Here is a 26,528-nt window from a genome sequence, read left to right as displayed (position 1 = left end):
ATTGATCCCCTGGAGTGGTTGCCAGCATTGACTGAGCCCCAGCATTGACTGATCCCCATGATTGACTGATCCCCATCATTGGCTGCAACTGCTGGTATTGATAAATTCCCCTGATTTTCTGCTAGCATTTACTGATCCTGATCTCATCTGTTGCTGGTGTTGACTGGCTGCTGGTATTTACTGACATTTTTCCCAGTTTACCGCACACTGTTTTTAAATAGTGCTTTATTTTCTTAATAAATTAATTAGGTTTTTTTTTTTAAAAGAGATGTTTTTGGGAACCAGTTGTAGAATCTATAGACCCGTATTATAAGGATTCAATCCTTTATGGACTAGTCGATTTACTGATACTATGCCCAGCTTATGAAGTACAGATCTGTAAACCAGCTACGACCACAATCTTTTACGTGGCCTTCATAAATACTAGCAAAGTAATTAGTGTTGTGTTATCAATTGATTACTGTTGCATAATTCCTGGTAAGAAAATTTACATGCATTGTTTCGGATATAGTTCAGAAATAGTTCAAATTAGACAACAGATTTTACTATTGATTAAAACAATATACAAAAAAAGTGAATAATCTTTAGACTTCACATTTTGGTTATTAAAAATAGGCTCATGCTGAGGAATCTATTTGCTGTACAAAAATGTTAGTTCATGATCAGTTCTAGTGTATCGTTACAATCAGTATTGCTTTTGTGTTCTTTTTGTTAAGGACAGGCACACAGTGTTGTGGAGTTGAAGGCTCAGCCCAGGTTAATATCTCCAGCGAACATGGTGATGAGGAAGATGATTGAGAACCCGCTGAGGAGCCCAATGTTCTGGATGAGGAAGAACACCATGTTTGTTTTGATGCTCTGCTGATGCTCCTTAGCGATGGCATTCATCTCAGGGAACTGAGAGAGAGAAAGTGAGACAGAAATATTAAACATCTTGAGTGCTGATTTGAACTCTGGTATGTACAAGGCAAAAAATGATGGACAGAGATAGCAGTAAGAGATGTATCAAATGTCTCGGTTCTGATCTGAGAACAGTTTTTGCCTTTCATGTCACAAGGAAAAAAGGGATTTTTTTTTATGGTACAACACTGGTACACAAAGCTGTAGGGAAAAAGTGAACAGTAAATACTTCAGATAAGAATGAGCTGTACAAGCATTTTTTTTTTTATTTGGAGCATGATCCAGATGAATTGTTTCTCTGGGCATGGAAATGAGTCTGATTATAATATCTTATCTTTGGATTATTACTGCATCCTGTTTGGATGGAAATGAAAGAAACAATAATGAGAAGGAGGTTGTAAACTGTTGGGGTTGTGTGAAGTATCAGATACACCCAGTGCTCTACATGCCATGCTGCACGATACACGTATAAACACTGGAATAGGTGCATGTACACAAACCAAAAAAGTTTCTGTGTAATTTCTCAATCTCTTCACAAGGATCGTTAAGTGTGACAAGCCTTTTTTTTTTTTCAGGGGCTTGATTTCTATCATAATTTTATAATTATAAACATGACTGAGATGGGTAGAAGAACAGTATTCTTATAAAAAGGTATCGCTATATATAAAAAGATGGTCTGGTCTGTCAGTGAGGCAGGAAGTAAATGTGTGTCTCACCATATCAGCGAGGGCGATGTAGAGAAACATCCCTCCAGCGAGGGCAAATATGACATTAGGTGCGAATGTGCTGCCCACCAGGACCCCGAGCACCATGCCCACGTAACACGACATGGCTGAGATCAGGTTAAACATTATGGCCTGTCTGATGCTCATCCCTGAGTTCAGCAGGATCACAAAGTCACCTGCAGTGGGAGACAAAGAGCAGGACACAAAGACGGGTCAGAAATACCGTAAAAGCCTGTACATAGGAATCACGCTCTCTGTTGTTTGTCCTTCTTTCATGATTTAATCACTATTCAGTGTACTTGGTTTAAATCCATCTGTTTGGATAAACATTTTGAATTTGCCTATTAAGAAAAGCATGTGGATAAATAGGTGTGTGGTTCATAGCATGGTATTTTATAGAATTTAAAAAGAAACAATAAGGGTACTCGGTTGCAAATATAGCGATAAAAAAAAGCAATAATAATAGTAGTATAGTAGGAATAACAGTAATAGTAATCATGACTAATCTTCAAGATATATCCATTCAATCAGCTTCACTATCCGCTTTAATCCCGGTCTGGGATATGGTGATATTAAAAAATATATTAAACATAAACATGTTTAAAAAAGGTATGGAGAGTGTTAATATGTTTTGTGTGTTTTTTTTCAATGAAGTTCCTGTTTTTTGTTCAGGGCAACTATTTAACACAGTGAAGCGCAGAACAGAATATTAAACACATGCCTGGGGGGAGGTGTAACCTCTGACCCTGCAGCAGGTCACTGAGTGAACAGCTGTTTGTTTTAAATGCACACTTTGGCACGGGCTGAATTGCTGCAGAGGAAAATGCACTGGTTACACTCACATCTGAGCCTGATACTTGGGTTAACCCTTAACTAACCAACCCCAACTCTAAAACTAGTTTTCTAGCATGAGACTCGAAGTGGCTTGGCTCCATTTCTGTAACGAACATTGAAAGACATTCAGGTCATTTTGACCTTGAAGAGACACCATGAAACAACTTACTCATCCCAAAAACTCTAAAATAAATAAATAAATAAATAAAGTACCCATAAAGAACCCTTTTCATTGAGAGTGTAGCATTATAATCACAAAATATTTTTGCCTATATTTAAGGGCTTATTAGATCAGGAACAATACAAAGTTTAATGACTTTATTATTTACTCCTTGTCTCTCGCTATCTCTGCGTGTGTGTTTTTCTCACCGAGCTCATGAGGGAACTCCTCACACACGATGGCGATGGAGGTGCTGAAGCCGGTGAGGACGGAGACGGTGAAGGAGGCTCCGATGGCCAGGCCGTCGATGAAGTTGTGAAGAGCGTCGCTGAGCGTGATCATCCATGCCAGCGTCTTCACGCTCGCCAGCCTCGCACAGAAACCCCGAGACGGCAGCGTCTTTAGAGACAGGGAGAGAGAGAGACTGATACAGACTTATTATTTTATCTAAAACAGTGTTACCAAACACTGTGCTGTGGTGAGTGTGTTTTGATGCAGACGTCCATTTTTTATCTGGTGTGGAAAGAGAAAGTTAGCAAACTTCAGACACTATACACAGGGGGGAAAATGCTTACATCGAAATCTTCTACATTGGTTATAATGCCCTAGTGAAGCATTATTAGTGTGTTCTGTGCTCCAGGGTGTATAGTTAGAAGACCTGCATGGTAGATGACTGCGTTTGGTCGATGAACAGCTGTAACAATCTAAGCCAAAAAAAAACTCAGTTGGGTGTCTTGCTGAGATTGTACGAGAGGACACACTGTCCCTCACACACATACACACAGAGCCTGCAAGACTGCCCTTAGTCTTTCTCACATCAATAGACTATAATGTTGAGGCAGAATCCTTTATCTGCGATGTTTCTTCTGATCGGAGATAAGTCAGGAATAAAACACTCAGTGTCACACTGTTACAGGAAAATAATCAACGACAGGATGGTGTGAAGTGGCTCGAGACAAAGCAGAGTTACTTTTACCTTGGCGAAGTTGTATATAAGTTGTATATTCCTTGTATACAACATGAATTTGACACTTACAATTCTTGTTATAGAACGACACGTCGTACCTTTTTTTAAATCCGTTTACAGTTACACTCCTCTCCTCCTCCTGTCCAACCAAGTCTCTGAGTCCCATCCTGAAATGTTTTTCCTTCATATTCTCTGTTTGAGATATGCTACATTAATGTTAAAGGCCACTGTGAGATATCTGAAGCAATGAGCAACCAGAGTAGGATAGATTTCTGATAGTTGTGCAAGTTCTCAAACAAACATTTATTGAGTGTTGGCTACTGATTAGCCACTGCATTGAAAATGGATAGCATGTGAAAAAGCGGATAGCATGGCTCACAGATAAAGTTAACGATCATCCAGTGTAGTATCTACTCAAACGTGCTGTTTGTGCTCGACACTTTCAATGAAACGCACACACAGATATATGTATATTATATGTATGTGTTAATAATTAACATATAGCTTCAGTAGCTCTTCTGTGGGATCGGACCAGACGGACTAGCCTACGCTCCCCACACGCATCAATGAGCCTTGACCCTGTCGCCGGTTCACGGCTTGTACTTCCTTGGAGCGCTTTTGGTAGGTACTAACCACTGCATATTGGGAACACCCCAAAAGATCTGCCGTTTTGGAGATGCTCTGACTCAGTCATCTAGCTGTTACAATTTGGCACTCAGTCACTCGGATCCTTACTCTTGCCCATTTTTCCTGCTTCCAACACATCAACTTCGATCTCATTTAGGGACATTGGATGTGCCATGACGCCATTCAAAAAATAAAACAGTACTCAATTTTACAACAATTTAGCAACACTATTGTGTCATTTTAATCTAAATAAAGAATGAGTCTTGCCTAGACTATTTTATTTTTTAGAAATCATAAATAAGTAAGGAGTAGAACGTATGGTTATGTAGTAACCGTTAGACTAGTTTTTAGGACAGATGTGAAATGTAGCACCTGTTCCACTGTAGCTTCTGAAGTTATGCTGCTCTTGTCGCTGTTTGAGATGCTGAAGCTGGTGATGGCTATGACGGCTCCTCCGTTCTGAACAACCTCGGGAGGACTGAAGTGACTGTGGCCATTCTAGAGCACAAAAATGGAGGTGGAGACACTCAGAAAAGTATACTATTTATTGTTCTTGCCTCTACCAACATGGCTTTAAATGTGTGGAAAAAAAATAAAATAATAATACACATGAGCTGTTACTATAAAAACGATAACGTATTACGACTGAACTCGTGAATATAAACCTTTGATTTGAATTACAGCAGCACTACTGTCAGGGTTGCTGTTAAAGAAACTTCATCAACACCTTCTGACCAAACAGATGAAAGCATTCAACAGCGCTATGGTTTAATACATGTACTAAATGTATAGCATTGACTATGATTTAAATAGAATTAAATGCTACAAATGCCTTAATTTCTTATACAGTCGTAATAACATGAGTTTAAACTTATCAGGAGCTTTAAATCACAGAGTTGTACCTCTTGGTCGGTCTTTAGGACCATCTTCAGGACCTTCTCAGTGAAAAACAGCAGATAAAATCCACCGAAGATCCCGATAGCGTTCAGAACGTAGTTATCTAATTTCGGGTCAAACCCCAGAGCCTGCAACAAGTTTTATTAATCACTTAACTCAGTATAATGACAGAATAATACCCCATTATTAGTGTGGGGCGAATCTTAGGCAACTTGATTCTTTTTCTACAAAAAGCTTTCAAATAGCTTTTACAATTTTTACAGACACACACACATGCAAACAAAAATAATAAATAAAGCTACTTGATATTTATTAATGATCTGAATTATGTTACATATGCATTTTAAAGGTTTTTTGTGTACATTTTGTAAACAGTGTGTACAACATGTGGCTAACCTCAGGTATGAGCTGCAGCACAGCGTTGGAGAACAGCGTCCCGATGGCCAGCCCGATGAAGTACGTGAGCACTTTAGGGAAGTAGGGTTTCTTGGTGAAGGGGATGAGGATGAGACCCAGGAGGGAAGCGAGGTTGATGATGGTAACAGCCAGGAAACCATAACCCCATACTGTGGACATATAAGGGGATAACACTTAAACCCTGTGCATGCATGGAGTGTAAATACTATAAAGCTGGTTATATCCCAAATAGCAAAATACACAAAAAGCTTGCCTATTGCTCGATTGTACAATCCCCGGTGGGGGTGGGGAGGTGTTGGGGTGTTTCCCAGCTGTCTTGTGCTACTATACTGTGGTACTTCTTATAAAATCATATCAGCTCATAACATCTATCAAGCTGTAAACAGTCATATCAGCCTGTGGCTTATTAAATGTTTGAGTGCAGGAAATTGTGAGATTGTTTCCATATCATAAAAATTTGTTGTCTTGCCAGAAAAAATGGACACATGATCTTGTGCATGACCTAAATCATCTTACTGACGGATCTGAATATACTGGACCAAAACCTATAAAGATATGAAATATCATTTTAGAAAGAATCAAAGCAGATATATTAAAATCACCAGCTGAATCCAGGGTGCGATCGTTTCCTATTAGCTAAGAGTATTCAGTATGGTATATTAGTTCATTATTATGAAGAACTTGTTCATAAATCAGGTTTAAAAGCTGTGCTTTGAATGAGTAAATATAACAGAAAATATATAACTGCAGCGACATATTGGGGTCCAAGCATTTTCTTTATTATACCCCTATTTCAGATAAACAACAGAATAACCGCAAATCTGGAAATACATGAAGATGAACTCAGGTCAAATTTAGGGCATTGTTAATTTTTGTATCCTTCAGTCTAGTAAACTAGAATAAAAACTGAATGATGAATTGCAAATAACCATTTTTTATACAACTGCATTCTTGTGTGCTTTTGTTCAGACTTTACATCTTGATATCAAATCAAATTGTGTTTTATCGGAGCAGTATTATGGTAGTCACTGTATTTCTCTGGCCGTTTTAGAGCACTGATAGCTTCTTGGTTTTGTTACACTTTGCTCAGCTGTCATGGGTTGGACAAAGTTACACTGAACCTCTCGGCAGTATAACGGCTCACAAAACCCATTAACCTCAGAGAAGCATTTATTGTGGATGGACGTAGCTGCCTCAGTAAACTAATCAGTGACCGTTTGATACTACTACTGATTACGTATCAGCCTGCAGAGAGTGTGGTGACGAGAGCAAGGTTCACTGATTAGGGCAAAATCATAAGCTTTGCACCCTACAGAGGGGGGAAAGTGACCTTTATGTGCCAGTGGACACAGTGTGCAGTATGAGGAGAAATTATTCAAAAGTTCAGTGCTAGGTTTTTGTTTTTTTCTACAGGAACATCATAGAATCCATTAAAATGTTTGAATGCAATTTTAACTGCTATTAAATAAGGCTATGGCAGTCCATTCACTCATTCATTTGTTCCCTCCATCTTTCACTATCTCACTCATTCATTCCCTCAATCTCTCCCCACCTCTCTCATATACTCCCTCACTCATTCAATCCCTCAATCTCTCACTGCCTCACCCATTCATGCTTTCAATCATTCATTCCTTCAATCTCCCACTGCCTCACTATTTTATGGTTTCACTCATTCATTCTCTTCGCTCTCCCTGCCTATCATTCACTCATTCATTCTCTCAAACACTCACTGTCTCACTCATCCACTCCCTCACTCATTCATTCCATCAATCTCTCACTGCCTTCCACATTCATTCCATCAATCTCTCACTTCCTCACTCATTCATTCCCTCAAACTCTCACTGTCTCACTCATTCACACTTTCACTCATTCATTCTCTCAAACACTCACTGTCTCACTTATTCCATCCCTCACTCATTCATACCCTCAATCACTCACTTCCTCACTCATTCATGCTTTCAATTCAATTCAATTCAGTTCAATTTTATTTGTATAGCGCTTTTTACAATAGACATTATCTCAAAGCAGCTTTACAGAAATATCAACATGGTATACAGATATTAAAGGTGTGAATTTATCCCAATTTCATTCATTCATTCCCTTGATCTCTCACTGCCTCACTCATTCATACGTTCACTCATTCATTCTCTCAATCTCTTCCTGCCTCTCATTCTCTTTCACTCATTCATTCCCTCAATCACTCACTTCCTCACTCATTCATGCTTTCACTCATTCATTCCCTTGATCTCTCACTGCTTCACTCATTCCCTCCGTCACTCATTCATCCCGTCAAACTTTCAAACTTCATTCATTCACTCCTTACATTTGGTTACGCATGTGTTTGCACATGTCATCATTCTCCTTCTAATTCAATCAATTGTTCAGTTCCATCCTCACTCAGTCACTCCCTTCACTCTCTCACCATGATCCTCAATGTGCTTTTTAGTCTCAGCTGCTGATTGAGGACAGGGGGGCAGCAGTGCTCTGTTTAGGAGGGCAGGGCAAATGGTCCTCAGGTGGCCCTTGTCCAGGTGGGTCAGGTTGCTGAGACCGTAGACAGCAAGTATCACCTCTGCAGATCCACACTAAGAGGGTGAGAAATCAGGTGAGAAATCGGCAGCTGGTCAAAACAAGAGACATGGAGGAAAAAATGTCAAAAATAACAAAAAGAAAGAAATTTGCAGACTCACAAGCAGCAGCACTCATAACCATGTCTCCAAAAAAACAAAACAAAACAAAAAAAAATAACAAATGTTTGGCTCAGTAACACTATTTGTACACAAAGAAGCAGGCTTTGGACACCAAACATTGGTTCATCAATTGGTGCATTGGTGCATTCTAGGGAAATGGGTCATTGGTTCATCAAGTATAAATGTGGTTAACTATTAATTAAAAAAAAAAAAGAATCACAAATGTGTAACTGAGTTGATAAATATGAAGAAACTAAAATGCATCTCAGGCCCTATTTACCTCTTTTGGCAGGGTTATGTAGTAAAGAATGCAGGTGTAATTCCACCTGAGACAAATTTAAACCATCTCTAATACCTGAGACACATTCACGTCAGATATGTGTAAACATATATAAACATAGCAGTTAGTGCCGTAAACTCCAGCGTCTATCCATCCATCCATTTTCCAGACCACTTATCCACACAGGGTCGTGGGGGACACCCTGGATGGGATACCAGTCCATCACAGTGCACAATCGCACACCCATTCACACACTACGGACAATTTAGAAGCATGTCTTTGGACTTGGGGAGGAAGCTGAAGTACCCGGGTGGAGAACATGCAAACTCCGCACACACAGGGCGGAGGCTGGATTTGAACCCCCAATCGAGGAGGTGTGAGGCAAACGTGCTATACCACTAAGCCACCGTGTCCCCCATGCCAGAGTACTCAGTTCAATCCTGATCTCGGGAGTTTCACAAGTTCTGCCTATAGTGTGGATTTCCTCAGCATTCTCCGGTTTCCTCCTGCGTCTCAAAAACATGACGGTAGGTGGATTGGCTACACTAAATTGCCCCTAAGTGTGAATGAGTGTGTGAAGGTTGTCCTGTGATGGTCATTATGTCACATCCACGGTGTATTCCTGCCTCAAGCCAAGTTTTCCTATCTCCAGATTCACAGCAAAAACAACCAACATAAAACTCTTACTGAAGATGAATGAATATATCAATGAATGAACGAATGATTTGCCTATTATTATCCATAATACAGCATCCAGATAACCGGAGACACGTTTAACTACAAGTGAACATGCATAAAATGAGCATTTCCTCAGGATTTAATCCAGATCCATAACATGATCATGTGTAAAACAGAGTTTCAGACCCCCTGAAATGGTTTCAGCATTCAGATAATACATTTTTAGATACACATTTTAGAGCACAATGGTGCTCAGCTGTTCTTTGGTTAATCTGGAAGTGTGGATATAGTGTACCAAACTTTAAAAATGATTTAATGTATGTAAAAAAAAAAGAGAGTGTGATTTAATGTGTATGCTAAATCTTCTTTTAGGGTTACACTGCATACCTTTCTAGGTAGAACATGACGAGGAAAGGTATTAGTGGTTTTCATCTGTATCAATATTATATACGGTATATATTGTCCAAGCTTGTGATAATAATTCATAAATGATATATTGTTTCAGCCATATAAAAAGAATCAAGCAAAGATTTCCAGCAACTTCTCTAATCTTGTTCCACAGACATCAGTATCCAGTCTAATCTAATCTAATTAACGGTAATGCTTTAATTAAGTTATTACAGCAGATTATATCGAGCCTAATTTCTGATATGAGAGAGAGAGAGAGAGAGAGAGAGAGAGAGAGAGAGAGAGAGAGAGAGAGAGCGATGCGCTGAGGATTTACCTGCGCATGCGCAGTGAATGTGTCCAGCGCCGCCGGCTTTCCCTGAGAAACAGTTTCCAGTAAAGTGTTAATCCCGTTAATGTCTAATAACCGGTTCTGACCGTAAACCGCAAAAATATCCTGGAGGAAATCATTGTGAGTCTCAGCTCTAAACCCAGGGGCATTACTCAGTAAAATAGCCGAACACACGGCCGTAAAGAGGATGGGAAAGTCGTGCATGGTTCTCTGTGTCTTCTGTCGCAATGTGATCCGAAAAGCCGCAATAACAGCAACAAGGATGAAAAATCCCGCTGCTCGTCTCTTACACTTTTACACAGTCACACACACACACTGTGACACACTAAACCACTGACCACACAACTTATATACCGTGTGATAACCTCGTTTTGGACAATATCATAAATATGGTGTCGTAAAAATAAAAACCAAAACAAACACAACAACCCCCCCCCCCCCACTAAAACAAAACAACCGGATGGTATGCTATGATGACCTGCACGTGGAGCTCACTGTCCTATCAGGTCATGTCATGATAAGATAATCAACTTTACAAGCCTCAGTAATACAGCACACCACATATCTCAAATATGAATAAATATAACAACAAAAGAGCAGCATTTTAATTCATCATACTAGAGTTAACACTTGTATATGATTTACCTTCAAATCTGAGCAGCGCCTAGAATAGTTTTTTTTTTTTTTTTTTTTTAAAGCTACCGCAATAATCCGATATTAATATATTATTACGATGTAATAATGCTGCTATTACATTGGCGCTGATAAAAATGTAAATAACATGCTGCCCCTAGTGGTAATAAGAGGCACTGTTCCTATTCAAGAAGTTGGGGGCAATTTCTGTACATGGAAGCTGATTAAAAACTGAAATAATGTGCTGCCCCCCTTTATGTAAGAAGAGGCAACGCTCGGTACGTGTGTTTCATCGAAGAAGTTGAAGTAACTGAAACACATTAAAATGGTTATACTGAAATGTTTAAGGATTCTGGTGCTAACTTAAATAGTTCTTGTTTGTTATTCCTGTGTGGAAAGTTCAGCAATCACAAACATAATGGATAACCACCTGGCTAGTTTGGGGGTGGTAGGAGAATACCGGAGAACCGGGATGAAACCCGCACGGACACAGGGAGGACATGTGCGGCTCCAATCAGAGGATTACATTAAATTATGTGATGTAAAATGTTGTAGCTTGATATTATACTGCAAATATTATACTACATGTACTGTATGTAATGTACACTATATGTACATACATTATAAACATTTGTGGACATTTGACTTGACCGTCACATTCATATGTGCTTGTTGAACATCCAGTTCCAGATTTATTCTCCCTTTGCTGTTATAATAACCCTCCATTCTTCTGGGAAGGCTTTCCACTAGATTTTGGAGCGTGGCTGTGGGGATTTGTGTTCATTAAGCTACAAAAGCATTAGTGAGATCAGGCCCCGATGTTGGGTGAGGAGGGCGTTCCAGTTCATCCCAAAGGTGTTCAGTGAAGTTGAGGTCAAGGCTCAGTGCAGGACATTTGAGTTCTTCGACCCCAGTCTTGGCAAACCATATCTTCATGGAGCTTGCTTTGTGCAAAGGGGCACTGTCATGTTCGAACAGGTTTGGGCCTCTTAGTTCCAGTGAAAGGAAATTGTAATGCTACAGCATACAAAGACATTCTATACAGTTCTGTGCTTCCAACTTTCAGGCAACAGTTTGGGGAAGACGCACAAATTAAATATTCAATTCAATTTTATTTGTATAGCGCTTTTTACAATAAACATTGTCTCAAAGCAGCTTCACAGAAACATATAAACACGGTATACAGATTTTAAAAGTGCGAATTTATCCCAACTAAATAAATATTTAAAGGAGAGGGGGGGAAACATCCAGAATCCAAGCACACTGAACAAAAATAAACAGTTTTGACATTGATGTGCATAGTTTTCAGTCTTTCTATTCATCTTCATTACCTTTTAAACTCTGAAAGCAGTTGTTTAAAAATCCCAAATAATAAATTAGAAACGTTTAAAACATTCAGGGTTTGGGATTAAAACAAGCAAAACCTCTATCGCCCCCTGCTGGTGGAAGCAAAAAGCAACACCAACTACCGAAGAGGCGGAGTTAACGTAAAATAATGTACTTCCGGTGTAGTGCTATATTCTATCTCTCTAACACATTTCGTATCCGTAGAATTTCCTGTTGTAATCTGATTGAATGAATTGTAAGTATTAGGGCAGATAGCTTAGGTGCCTGACTCAAATGTATACTTTAAAAAAAATTGTTGCAATGAATGTAAGACAATTAAAACACGCCGAATTAAGAGTTAATTACATAAAATAGCACGTTTAAGAAATTGGCCAACTTGTTAGCTAACAGAGCTATAGCTAAAACAACATAACATTTAAAACAAAAACAATAATAAAACGTATTTAGCTTATCCATGCAACGAATTATAGCTTCACTCAGTTCAAGCCATCTGAAAAAGTATTAGAAATAGCAATATTTAGAAACGTATTTTTTATTATCGTTTAGACGTTGACGTGTGCTAGCGTGATTAAAATTAATTTCAAGCAGGCGAAATTTATAGCTACCCAAAGGGGGTCTTTAGGTTGCAGGATGTGCATGAAGAGCGCAATATGAAGCAACACCGCTACACAGTTCCAATGAGCCCAGCCATGGCAGCGCACTTTTACCTGGAATTCGCCCTTTGCGATGAGAAGTAGACGTTACTTCTAAATTCTCCACTTTAGTAAGAGGTATCTGCTAATATTCATCTGTTTTTATGCCGGTTATTATTTTATTTATGTATTTATTTCTAGCATTAATGTATCAAGTTCACGGAAATGAAAGTACAGCTCACCTGACAGTGACAGTTGAAGGACCGGTGTAAAGTGACTTTTTGAGTTTGTAGCATTTCAGTTATAAATTTCCTGAATCCTAACCGCCTCTTAATATATACAGTGCACTCCATAGAGACAAAAATGAAAGGAAAATGGTATCTCTGTTATGATGTAGGGACATTTATTTATTTTCCTGACATTCTTTGGTTGTCCCCTTAATACAGTACACAGTTATTCTGATCAGCTTTTATCCCATGACGAGAACTCCTGATGGGAATGATATTTAAAAAAAAAAAAATAATAAAAAAAAAAAAAAAAATATATATATATATATATATATATATATATATATATATATATATATATTATTTCTCATCATATACATGAGCAATTTGATTTATTATTGATTTATTTAGATGCCTGGTCCTTGCTGATGGGGATGAGCCGGCTTGATGTGCTCTACCGAAGGCTCCTCCTCACCAAACTCTTCATCCGAGGATGGGGAAAGCCAGAGGACCTGAAACGGTGCGTAAAAAAACATCATAAAAATTTAAAAAAAAAAAAAAAAAAAGAGGTCAGGGTTAAACGTCAGGGTTCAGAGAGTCAACGTTAGGATCTTTTGTTAAAGGGATAAAACACTTGGGGATGTGCTGTTAGAGGAAAATAATACAACGAAGCGGAGTTTCCACACCAAAGATGATTATTTAACGAAAACAGCAAGCAACAAAGTGTTTTATTCCTCTTATACCACAGCAGTTCGACAACTATCACACTAATTAGTTAACAATTATTAAAGAATGATAGAGTGGTGCTTGAAAGTTTGTGAACCCTTTAGAATTTTCTATATTTCTGCATAAATATGGACTAAGACATGATCAGATTTTCACACAAGTCCTAAAAGTAGATAAAGAGAACCCAACTAAACAAATGAGACAAAAATATTATACTTGGCCATTTACTTACTGAGGGAAATGATCCAATATTACATATCTGTGAGTGGCAAAAGTATGTGAACCGTTGCTTTCAGTATCTGGTGTGACCCTCTTGTGCAGCAATAACTGTAACGAAACATTTGTGGTAACTGTTGATCAGTCCTGCACATCGGCTTGGAGGAACTTTAGCCCATTCCTCAGTACAGAACAGCTTCAACTCTGGGATGTTGGTGGGTTTCCTCACATGAACTGCTTGCTTCAGGTCCTTCCACAACATTTCTATTGGATTAAGGTCAGGACTTTGACTTGGCCATTCCAAAACATTAACTTAATCTTCTTTAACCATTATTTGGTAGAACGACTTGTGTGCTTAGGGTAATTGTCTTGCTACATGACCCACTTTCTCATGAGATTCAGTTCATGGACAGATGTCCTGATATTTTCCTTTACAATTCACTGGTATAATTCAGAATTCATTGTTTCATCAATGATGACAAGTCATCCTGGCCCAGATGCAGCAAAACAGGCCCAAACCATGATACTACCACCACCATGTTTCACAGATGGGATAAGATTCTTATGCTGGAACACAGTGTTTTCTTTTCTGCAAACATAACACTTCTCATTGAAACCAAAAGTTCTATTTTGGTCACATTCATCCTCAAAACAGTTTTCCAATAGCATTCTGGCTTGTCCACAGGAAATTTAGAAAACTGCAGTCAAGCAGCAATATTCTTTTTGAAGAGCAGTGGCTTTCTCCTTGCAACCCTGCCATGCACACCATTGTTGTTCAGTGTTCTCCTGATGGTGGAATCATGAACATTAACATTAGCCAGTGTGAGAGAGGCTTTTAGTTGCTTAGACGTTACCCTGGGTTCCTTTGTGACCTTGTGGACTATTACATGTTTTGCTCTTGGAGTGAGCTGTGTTGGTCGATCACTCCTGGGCAGGGTAATAATGGTCTTGAATTTCCTCCCTTTGTACACAGTCTGTCTGACTGTGGATCGGTGGAGTCCAAACTCTTTAGAGATGGTTTTGTAACCTTTTCCATCCTGATGAGCATCATCAGCTCTTTTTCTGAAACACTTCCACAAACAAGATCAGACTTTGATAGATCCCTGTTCTTTAAATAAAACAGGGTGCTCACTCACACATGATTGTCCCATTAATTGAAAACACCTGACTCTAATTTCACCTTCAAAGTAACTGCTAATCCTAAAGGTTTACATACTTTTGCCTCTCACAGTTATGTAATATTGGGTCATGTGCCTTAATAAATAAATGACCAAGTATAATATTTTTGTCTCATTTGTTTAATTGGGTTCTCTTTGTCTACTTAAAGGACTTGTGTGAAAATCTGATGATGATTTAGGTCATATTTATGCAGATATATAGTACATTTTAAAGGGTTCACAAACTTTCAAACACCACTGTATGTCATAGTTTTTATCCATTTATAGCTAAATTAAATGTTGTGGAATGCCCTTGAAGCAAGTTAGTTCATGTCACTTACATTATAGCAGCTATAAATGGTTGTTCAGCATCTTGTTAGGTTACAGCAAAACTCAAACGGAAAATATATCGACTATTACAAAGTGCTGACACTGGAAACAAACATCATCTTCCCCAGAACAAATTGTTAAATAACAACACATTTTTGTAAAACTCTGTTTGTTGTTATTATTATTTATTTATTATTAGTTGAGACGGAACCAGTAAAAATCCGGTATTGAATATTGGACAAGAAAAAAAGGAGGAACACGATCAAATTCTGTAACAAGCTAGCACGGTATTTTAATTTATTTTGGTTCTACTGTTAAGGAACAAACACGGGGGTAATATTATTATTATTATTATTATTATTATTATTATTATTATTATTATTATTACCACTACATTTTAACCTTGGATCTTTTTTTTCTTCACAGAATATTCGAGTTTAGGAAAATCATTGGCAATCGGGAAAAATGTAAGAACCTTGTACCACGGGATTATCCAGTTTTTATCGACAAGGTATGTTTCCTCTTAAAGGAATAATTTGCTAAGTTACAGTTTCTTTAAATTCTTGTCTCTTTAATTCTGCACTGGGCTACGAGACTAATGTAGATAATGAGTAACGTAAGTCTATCTCAGCCAAAATGTCTCCTGTAATATACACCCAAATCATAATATACATGCTTCAAACAACATTGATATGATGACATTGGAATTGTTGTGATCCAATATGGCCGCCACATGACATCTCAGCTAATGTGGTTTAGTGCTGTGTATATATACAGTGCACTTAACAGCTGGATGTGGGTCCGAGTCAAAAATCTACAGGAAGTCATATCCATCAAACACATCTTGGCAGATCTATAACAATTTGAGTGTGTGTTTGTGTAACATTTTTATGAAACTGTTACTGACACAAACGAAACATTGCTGTTTTCAGGTGGAGGATCACTCGGACTGCAGGATTCACAGCGGCCATTTCATTTCCCCGCTCGAACACGTTGTCCCGGGCATTTTGCCAGCAGAGTCGGTGAAAGCCAGGTAGCAACGGCAATCACACAGCGGCCCGAAACAAAGACTTTGTTATAAGGCCATTAATCAGTAGGTTAAAAGGCGCCATAAACTAATTTCCTTATAGCTTTCAGTTTATAGTTCCCAAAAAATGGAAGCAGCACAGACCGGTGTGTATCCATCTGGCAGGAACAGGAGACCATGTAAGTAAACGTTTTGCATGTATAGTAATGGAGCTGTGATTTAGCATTTCATTTACTCATTTAACAGAGTACAAACACAAAGGCAATAGTAAAAATGATTATTATTACCATCATCAATGTCAATAAATAAAATGCAAAAAATAAAAATAAATCCAAAGTGCTTGACTGCTTCAGTAAGGAGTTTAAAAAGCAATAAAAAATAAGAATCACGTAGGGACATCATATGAGCAACAATAATAATAATAATCCTAATAATCACAATCATATTAATATAAGTAATTAAAGTAAAACAACATGAGAAAAATAATAATGAGAGTAAATATAAATAAAATTATGTACTGTAGAGTTAGGGGAAAATTAAAATAATTAAAATAAAATTCTATCTAAAATAGTTTGGAACAAGAAAATAAAATGGAAGGAATAAGATGAGATAAGATAAACTTTATTGAACCCACAAATTCCCTCATTACAGCAGCACAATTGCACACAAGAGATAAGAAAGAATACACATTAAATGGAATAGAATAGAAAAATGTAAAAAATAATAATAAAATAATAATAATAGAAATAGAAGAATAACAGTAGTAATAGTAGTAGTAATAATAATAATGGTAATATGTATACTATATAAACACCTCAATGTATGTACAGATGAATAAGAATATGAATATATACAGATGAATAACACCTCGTTCATATACAGATAAGTGACAAATGGAATATTGCACAATTCACAGTAAAGCCCTGAGCAACAAATTGCAGAATATTGTCAAGTGTTGGCTGATGATGCAAAACAGCCAGCAGTGCCACATTATGTTGTTTTTGCATTAAAGAGTCTGACTGCTGTAGGGATGAAGGATCTGCGGTAGCGCTCCCTCTCACACTGAGGGTGCAGCAGTCTGCTGCTGAAGGAGCTGCTCAGGGACCCAAATGTCTCATACAGGGGGTGAGAGGAGTTTCCCATGATTGACACCAGCTCTGCTAACATCCTCCTCTCCACCACCACCTCTATGCTGTCCAGAGGGCAGACCAGGACAGAGCTACTCTTAACCAGTTTAAGACGTTTCCTGTCTCTCTCTGTGCTCCCGGCTCCCCCTTGGAGACTACTGCATAGAAGATAGCAGATGCAACCACGGTGTCATAGAAAGATTTTATCAGGGTCCTGCACACACCAAAAGACCTCAGTCTCCTCAGCAGGTGGAGATGACTTTGGCCATTTTTATACAGGACATCTGTGTTTAAGGACCAGTCCAGTATATTGTTGAGGTGAACACCCAGGAATTATGTCTCCACCCTCTCCATGTCAATACTCTGGATGTTCACCGGTGTGGTCTGGGGCGGCCTCATACGGAGGTCAACCTCCGTCTCATTTGTCTTGCTGCCGTTGAGGCAAAGGTGGTTTAATTCACACCAGTGAGTTAAAATGAAATAGAGTTTGAAAAAAAAAAAAACGCAACCCCGAAACATTCCTATAAAATTGTTTGGAAGAAAATAAAACAATAAATCAAATGAAAGTCTGAAAAGCAATTAAAATAGAAGGAATCATATGAAGCAGTGTTTGGGGGAAAATGAAAACAGAAAAAAAATTGCATTTTTATTGAGAATAAAAAAAATTCAAACAATAAATCAAATGAAAGTTGAAAAAAAACAAGTAAAATAGAAAGAATTGTATGAAGTATTGTTTGGAAAAGAAAATTAAGCAGAAAAAAAATCACCAGTAACTGAATATCTGAAAAATTAAATATAAAAATGTATAAATTAAAGTTTGATTGAAAATCCTTAAGGATGTTTTTATTCTGTTTTTGGGGTATTAGAAGACTAATAATAATGGACATGGAAAACATTTAAAAACACGTCTGGGCTCTTGGGGGCAAAAACATTTCTGGCTCTGTGTGTGTGTGTGTGTGTGTGTGTGTGTGTGTGTGTGTGTGTGTGTGTGTGTGTGTGTGTGTGTGTGTGTGTGTGTGTGTGTGTGTGTGTGTGTGTGTGTGTGTGTGTGTGTGTGTGTGTGTGTGTGTGTGTGTGTGTGTGTGTGTGTGTGTGTGTAGTTTTTCTGGAGGAGGAGGACTCTCATGGCCAGACCCATGATCAAAGAAGCAGGAATGGCGTCCCTGCTGCTGGAAAACCCGTATTATATCCTTTAAATCATACAGTACAGTGTGTGTTCTGAAGATCTGAATCATTTTTCAGTGTTCAAGATTCCTTGACTCTGAATTGCACATGGATACCGAAAACCCAAAGACCAGAAGTGAGTGTTGAAACATTTCAAATCACAACTTGCAGTGCCAATAAAATCAGGTGTAAACGTCACACTTATGTATGTAATCATGGTTTGGTGCCTACCAGAGTGATTGTACCCGAGCACCTACAGTATAGCAAAGCGCCTCGTGGCTATGAAGCGACTCTGCAGCCTTTAAAGGTCTCCGCTGCGTCACACTGCTCCTATTTCAATTATCGTCAAATGCAGATTCCATCATTTTTCACAAATGTCCAAAATAGTGTGTTCTCTCTGATGAAAAGCAGTAAATGTCCATATAGAGGATAAAGACGAGTGTTTGAACTGTACTGTTAGCTATTACGTACTGTTACTGTTTGGCTGATGGAAAAGTTTGCAACCCCTTTTGGTTACTGTGTGAGAAATGTACAAAATCAAAGCAGAAATCTGTGTTCATTTAATGTCTTATGTATTTATTTATTTACTGAAAACAGGCTAAATATTACAGCGATTAAGACAGCATTTACCTTCAATAACACACTTGAATGTATGATTGGTTCAAACATTCCAAATCTTAAAACCATTTTAAAATAATGCTATCGTTTTGCTATTTTTAATGTGGCTGGAAAACTTAGTTTAAAATGGCTTTTTAAAAAATAAGGGTGTGCAAACTTTTGCACTCACCTGCATGCTGCCACAATAAGTCATTTTAACAGGATTATTATCTGAACAGCTTTTAAAACAAAGCATTCTTCATCATACTGTGTGTATGTGTGTGTGTGTGTGTGTGTGTGTGTGTGTGAAGGCGGTCAAGTCTGAAGAACGTATCTGACCTGTTTGTGATGGGCGGAGCTCTCATCTTGGAGTCGGCTGTGCTCCTGCACTGGTTGGAGAGAGAGGGCTTCTGGCCTCTGGGCATGACCGGCATCTCCATGGGAGGCCATGTAGGTTCCTCATCCAGTCAGATACTATTCTGGTGCTTACTGATATATTGGTACTGCAGTATATAAAAATATTTTCATTGAAATTTTTCTTTTATAATACATGTGGGGTGGCCTAGAAAACCATTGCCATTTGGACACTTTCTACAACCAGTCCCTCCAGAATCGCAGAAATGAAAGACAAATCAAGCAAACGCCGCAGTATTCAGAGGAGCTTGCAGTTTTTAAAAATTACCACGGATTACCAAGACGTGTCATGTGACGTCATTGCAATGCGCATTCAGCCAAAACTCTATTCGGTTCACGTGCATCGAACATGATTACAGTTAAAAGGTCTCATTTTAAGAAACATCACCGCAAAAGACAATTTCGTGCAATTCAAGTAGTTTTCCGCAAAAAAGCATTGCGTATTTAGAAAATATCCGCAGCAAAATCAAGCATTAATCCTGTACGGGCAGGAAAATACGATGTTCTGAAAACTATACATTTCTGTACAGATTCCGTTTACCTCCAAAAGAGAAAAGGGAGAATAATCACATTTAAATATTCCATTCCACTAACACCAGTGCACTGACCACTTGTCTAAAAGCAAGTTATATTTATTGCTTCCATTTATTGCTTTTCATTTGCTTTTCATATGTGAGAAAAGATTTCTTTATATACAGTCATGTGAAAATATAAGTACACCCCTTGGAAATTGTGTGTTTTTGTTTTTTTTAAAACATTTTTGCAAGCAAACATTTGATCCTATTAATAAATTTGATAAAGTATATCAAATGACACATAAAACTGACATTTTGTAGTAATTTTCACAGTTTAAATGAACAAAAAACAGATCAGTCACATGGAAAAAGTAAATACACCTCTACATTTATCATACCTTCAAATCCATAAAATTAGAATCAGGTGTTCAAGATTGGGTGCCACTGATTAGAACCTGTTTAGGGAGTGCAGGTGGAACCTGTTATTTATACCCCTCTCATATCTAGTGTCTGGTGTTGCCTTTGTTATTGAGGTGTGTGGTGTCATCAGGCCAAGATCTAAAGAGTTCTGTAAGGCCTTCAGAAAAAAAAGGCTGTGGATGCCAATGAGTCTGGCAAGGGATTTAAAAAGATCTCCAAATTATTTGAAAGCCTTTGCTGTCTAAAAATAACATTAAAGCAAGACTACACTTTGCCAATGAGCTTACAGGCAAAGACCAGGCATTTTGCAATAATGTGTTCTGGACAGACAAATCAAAGTTAGAGTTGTTTGGCCACAGTAACAGCAGACAAGTTTGGCGCTGACCAAAGACAGCTTTTCAGGAGAAGCACCTCATACCACCCGTGAAGCGCAGTGGTGGAAATGTTATGGTTGGAGTTGCTTCGCTGCCTCAGGGACTGGATAGCTTGCATTCATTGATTCAAATATGAATTCTGCATCATAGCAAAGAGTGCTTGAAGATAATATGGGGCCACCTGACCGAAAGTTGAAGTTGAACTGAAAGTGAACCTTTCAACAGGATAATGATCCTAAGCACAGTAGCAAATCCACCAAGCAATGTCTCAAAGTGAAGAAATGGAGGGTAATGGGATGGTCTAGTCAAAGCCCGGATTTGAATCCCATTGAAATGTTATGGGGGGGGGACTGTAAATGGACAGTATATACAAGAAAACCCTCAACCATCTTACAACTGAAAGAATATTGCATGGAAGAGTGGTCAAAAACTCCAGCAAGCCAATGTCAGAGACTGGTGGACTGGTTTATGCAAAACACCTACAAGAAGTTATTTCTGCTAAAGGGGGGCAATACTAGCTTCTGAAGCCAAGGCTGTACTTACTTTTTGCACAAAACAATATCACATCACATATTTCTGTTGATTAAATGATTGGAAAAGCTACTTTTAATTGTGGTTTTATTCAAGTATTTCAACTTTATTAATAGGCACTGTTTCAAAGATGATCAAATGTTTGCTTGTCAAAAAGGTTATATATGCCAAAAAAGCCAACAATTTCCATGGGTGTACTTATTTTTTCACGTGACTGTATTTATGGCTTCTCAAAGTACACTTTATAGACAAAAGTATTGGGGGGTGAGGGGGGACCAAATTTAGGTAAAAATAATCCAATTTTATTGTTTAAATGATCTCCTTGGGCAACTGCTGAAATGATTGCATTAATGAGCATGTTTACTCGTATTCTCATTGCTGTTTTTTGTTATTACTGTTTTTTCCACACAGATGGCATCTTTAGCTGTAACCAACTGGCCCAAGCCGATTCCTCTGATCCCTTGTCTTTCTTGGACTACTGCTTCGAATGTTTTTACCACTGTAAGATATCAATCACGCTTCCTTCCGCCGTTTATATAAAGTATGCTTGCTGTGTGTTTAGGTCACGCCGCAGTAGACCTATACGGAGCAGTTTAGTGGTCATTGTGAATTTCCCTGTGTGTGAGAATCATTCCTCACTCTGCCCTTCCACAGGGAGTGTTAAGTCGGGCTGTGAACTGGAGGGAACTGGAGAAGCAGTACGCCATGCACACCGTCTATGAGGACGAGATCATCCATATGCTGGAGTACTGCGGGGTAAGACGACGACCAGATTAAATCGTAGATCCATCCTGTCTCTTCAGCATTCTCGATCGAAATGTGCATTTTCCGATTCTTGCGTCTAGACGGACTCTTTCCGGATGGGCCAGGACTTTGTGCGGGACGCCCCGGGCAGCTTTGACAAACTCTCGAACGTGTCCCTGTCTTCAGAGCTGCTACTGCAGCAGAGGGACTCTGTGGACGGGTTGAAGCGCATGCTGTCGTCTTCTGTGGGTGGCGGTCAGACACACATCGACACACTTCACAGCAAGAGAGCAAGCCACAGCGCAGGCCAGCGTCGCTCGCTGCAACGGGAGTCACTCTGCTTCATGAAGGGTGTGATGGACGAGTGCACACACATCGCCAACTTTTCAGGTTAGGAGAGGATTCAGAGGAGAAGAAGAGGCTTTATTGTTATCAGGAACGTCTCTGTGTAGGTCTAGTGACCCAGAGCTTTAAAAAATGTTTGTTTTAACCTTGGATGAGATATCTTGGTTAACTTGTCTAACACTAACACTATATCTGACCTGTTTGTCTCATGTTTGATATTCCTCTGTCATTTTTTACTCAGTGTGGCCCTCTGTCTGTCAGTTTTTATACTGTCTCACTATCCAACCCTGCTACCCCTCAACCCCTCTATATGACCATCCATCCACCCCTCTACCGTATTGTCCGATCTTCTTTTATGTTATCTTTTACCCCTCTATCTGACCTGCTACCCCTCTGACACTTCATATGTGCCTTATATCTCCCCCTCTAGTCGTCTGACTCTCTGTTTGCCTCTTTACTCCTCAGTCTAACTCTCTATCTGCCCTGACTCGGTTTGACCTTCAGACACACCTTCTACCCCATGTCACACTGTTCAACCCTCTGCCCATTTACCCTCTGTCTGATATTCTGTCTGCCCCATACCCCTATCTGACTTTGTCTGCCTCTCTATGCCTCAGACTTTCTATCTGCCCCTTTACCCCTCTGTCTGTCTGACACAATGTCCCAGCCTCGATCTGCCCCTGTACCTCTCTATAACCCCTTGTGTCTGGCCCTATGATGTGCTGTCTGTCTGTCTTATTGAAATTCTCTCTGTCCCTTTACCTCTTGTGATCTTCTTTCTGTCCCGTTCCCCCTTTCTGACTATCCTACTGCCTCTATACCCGCTCTAACCCTCTCTTTGCACCTCTTTGGTCCACCTAATTATGATACCTCTGTAGCACCTTTACCCCTTTCTGTCTGCTACTTTACCCTCTTCTGCCCCGTTTATCTCTCTACCCCATGTCTGATCTTTTATTCACCCCCTCTACCCCACTCTGACCTTTTACCCACCTTTTCACCCTCTTTCTCACCACTTAGCTGCTGTTTTACACTGTTTGACCTTTTATTTGCCCCTAAACTCCTCTGTCTGAGCTTACATTTGCCCCCTTTCTCATTTCCTATCTGCTCCATTAGCCATCTAATCTCCTATCTTGTCTTATCTGTTATCTTCATCTCTGATGTTCAGCCTGACCTTCTATTTGCCCCTGTACCCCGCTATGTGATGCTCTTTCTACCCCTGTGTTTTCTCCACAGTGCCGGTGGATCCAAATCTGATCATCGTTGTCCAAGCTAAAGAGGACGCCTACGTGCCTCGCTCAGGTGTGCGCAGCCTGATGGAAGTCTGGCCTGGCTGCGAGGTTCGCTACCTCAACGGGGGCCACATTACTGCCTATCTGTTTAAACAGGCAGTGTTCAGGTGGGCACGAATCAACACACACACACCTCACAACAGTACACAATAGTTTTGAAGCATTTTATTCCTCTTATAACACAGCAATTTGCCAATAATTACAATTTTTAATATATTAGTGACCGACTGTATGTATGTGTGAGGCAAGTTAGTTCCCTCAACAGCCGCTGTTTTTTTTTTCCCTTGACCATAATAAGACGAATAGAAACTTAATCTGACCAATCAGTATTCAATTTTGTTATATTTTATTTTGGCTTGGCATATTTTTATGTTAAACTATCTAATCAATTCTACAAGTATTGGCACCCTATCTGTCTGTCTAATCAACTCTACAAGTATCGGCTATCTATCTATAACTCTAGAAGTATTGGCCCCCTATCTATCTAGCTAATCAACTCTACAAGAATTGGCACCCTATCTATCTGTTTAATCAACTCTACAAGTATTGGCTATCTATCTAATCAACTCTACAAGTTTCGTCACCATATCTGTCTGTCTTTCTTTCTTTCTTAGCCAGTCTCAAAGTTTAAAATAGTTTTCTCAAGCCAACATCAAACATTGTTGTGACGAACGTTATCTATTTTAATATGGTTCAGTATTTAGTCATAGGATTGCTGCTATAGTGGTCCACTAAAAACAGACAACAATGATCCTAAAATGTACTAATGGTTTTTTTTTCTTCTGTTGTCTGACTCAAATCTGCAGACAGGCCATTTACGATGCTTTTGAGCGTTTTGTCCAGAAGTATCCTATATTATTATAACCACATATCCTCTTCCACTGTGCTCTGCCGAGGACACGGTAAAGGAAATGAATGAAACATAACATAAAACAACACAACACACCAGGACAACGGATCTGAACCGAAACCTCTCCACACCTCGGTGCTACTGAAAACTGAGTGGTATTTACACATCATTACAGTATAATGTTTTATAGACATTTAAGTCTATAATAACTATGTCCTTAATATCTCATGTTCTGAATTTCATTTCTGCCTTCTATCATAGTTCACTTTTTTTTTTTACCTCCTCAGCCTTTTCTTTGAAAAGTGCATTTATTAATCACAGATCACTGCCAATCGTGAGGGAGCATCAGATTATAAATCATGTTTTATTATTTGAAATAAAAGTATTAGCATTTTGCAATGGTATTATTATTTTTATCCCTTGAACAATTTATTTCCTACATGAAATAACTACTAATGTAATAAAAAAAACCCTTTCAACCCTTTACATTTCTGTATTTCAACTCTGAAATAAAAAAGCATACTTTGAAGCCTGACCTTATTGCTGTTTCTCTTATCTAAAAAAAGACATTTTTCCTAAAAATCTAAATTTGCAGGCTGGAGCCTCTTGTAACTGTAAGATTTGTTGTGAATAGAGCCCCAAATACGGTAGAGAAAGATTAGTTTGAAAATCACTCAAAGACTACAGTAAAGAGCTGATCCAGTGGTGACTGAACAGTGTGCATCTGATTGGAAATGACTTTGGGTTCACTGTGTGTGCACGATTCATCTTTAATACACTTTCACACCATTCACAGAGCAAAACACAACACTGTCAGATGACATTTTGTCCTTGAGAAAACTCCCACATGCTCCTCAGTTACCGTAATGTGCGATCATAGATATAGTGTTTTTCATCGTTTTAACAGAAAGCAATATTAGTGGTTAAAATTGCAATATTCGAGAATCAGGTGTCAGCCCTGAGAGTTCTTTATTTGTCCCTCTGGAGAACCCTATGAGGATTTCCCATTTACAAAAAACTTCCAGCTAAAACCATTAATGATCCAAAGAACACTTAAGGATTTTTTTAAAGAATGTTCATACAATGAATATGTTTTTTTTTTAATGTAAAAATATAATATAATCAAGATAACCTGTTAAATGAAGAATTTTTCATTGTCAATGTTTTCTGAGTGAAATATAAACAACTGTTATGTTTAGAGGATAGAAGTGTGGTTGAAGGTTAAAGTTATTAGACAATCACATCCAGAAATAGATTTTTTTAAACCTCTACTGCCTGAATCATCACATTTAAATAAATAAATTAATTATATATACACATACACAAATGGACTTTTATTACTTGGATTAGTTCAAGTAATAAAAATATATTAAATATTTTTTTTAGGGGAGGTAGTTGCCGTATGGCAACAATGTGCAATGGTGGAAAGTATCATACAGTTTAAAAAAAAAAAAAAAAAAAAAAAAAAACACCCACAAAATATATCTGAAATTACAATTCCAGTTTACTGCATTTTCCAGACTACAAGTTGCAGAGTTTTTTGCCACATAGTAAACATGTAAATAACTTCTAGAAAGGAATTACAGTTGTAAAAAGTATGTGGATTGATTTACTCACTCAAAATATGTAAAAAAAAAAAAAAAAAAAAAAATTAGATCCAAACAAGTTTAGAAAATAAGGTACAATTGCAAAATGTTTTAAATTTAAAAAATCCTTTAAGTAATTTTGCCTAATTATTGAAAAGTAATCACATTTTGAGAGCCCTCTGATGGTGACCTTCACCATAGAGTGTGATTACAGAAAAATAATTTCCTGGTCATGTGACATGGCATTTTTTTGTTGTGTCAAGGCTAAAAGACCCCTTTTTCCAGTTACACAGGAAAAGAGTAGTTTTGTATTATCGCCTATCAAAAAATTGGAGAACAATTAAGTGTTGCCATATGGCAACA

At 38.4% G+C, this 26,528-nt stretch overlaps 2 protein-coding genes across 2 annotated transcripts; one reads left to right on the top strand and one right to left on the bottom strand.

The window, feature by feature from the left end:
- Nucleotides 1-522: 522 nt before the first annotated feature.
- On the bottom strand, nt 523-10,320 carry LOC108277197 (metal cation symporter ZIP8). Its single transcript, XM_017489708.3, has 8 exons — nt 9,900-10,320; nt 7,950-8,112; nt 5,507-5,676; nt 5,116-5,238; nt 4,586-4,711; nt 2,829-3,018; nt 1,617-1,801; nt 523-897 (listed from the first exon to the last, which is right to left on the bottom strand). Exons 1-8 carry the CDS (start codon nt 10,116-10,118, stop codon nt 748-750), a joined length of 1,326 nt encoding a protein of 441 aa, XP_017345197.1. The 5' UTR covers nt 10,119-10,320; the 3' UTR covers nt 523-747.
- A 2,201-nt stretch (nt 10,321-12,521) lies between these two features.
- On the top strand, nt 12,522-25,114 carry abhd18 (abhydrolase domain containing 18). The gene is made up of 13 exons (XM_053688534.1): nt 12,522-12,664; nt 13,165-13,273; nt 15,609-15,693; nt 16,115-16,215; nt 16,313-16,388; nt 18,437-18,523; nt 18,611-18,636; nt 19,409-19,547; nt 21,763-21,852; nt 22,006-22,107; nt 22,197-22,485; nt 23,674-23,836; nt 24,536-25,114. The coding sequence occupies exons 2-13, from the start codon at nt 13,182-13,184 to the stop codon at nt 24,591-24,593; spliced, it is 1,308 nt and encodes a 435-aa protein (XP_053544509.1). The 5' UTR covers nt 12,522-12,664; nt 13,165-13,181; the 3' UTR covers nt 24,594-25,114.
- The last annotated feature ends 1,414 nt before the right edge of the window (nt 25,115-26,528 follow it).

This window comes from Ictalurus punctatus, chromosome 2 (assembly GCF_001660625.3).
Source record: "Ictalurus punctatus breed USDA103 chromosome 2, Coco_2.0, whole genome shotgun sequence".
Taxonomy (NCBI): domain Eukaryota; kingdom Metazoa; phylum Chordata; class Actinopteri; order Siluriformes; family Ictaluridae; genus Ictalurus; species Ictalurus punctatus.
The sequence above is the reverse complement of the archived record's forward strand: the minus strand, read 5'-3'. Positions and strand labels throughout refer to the sequence as shown.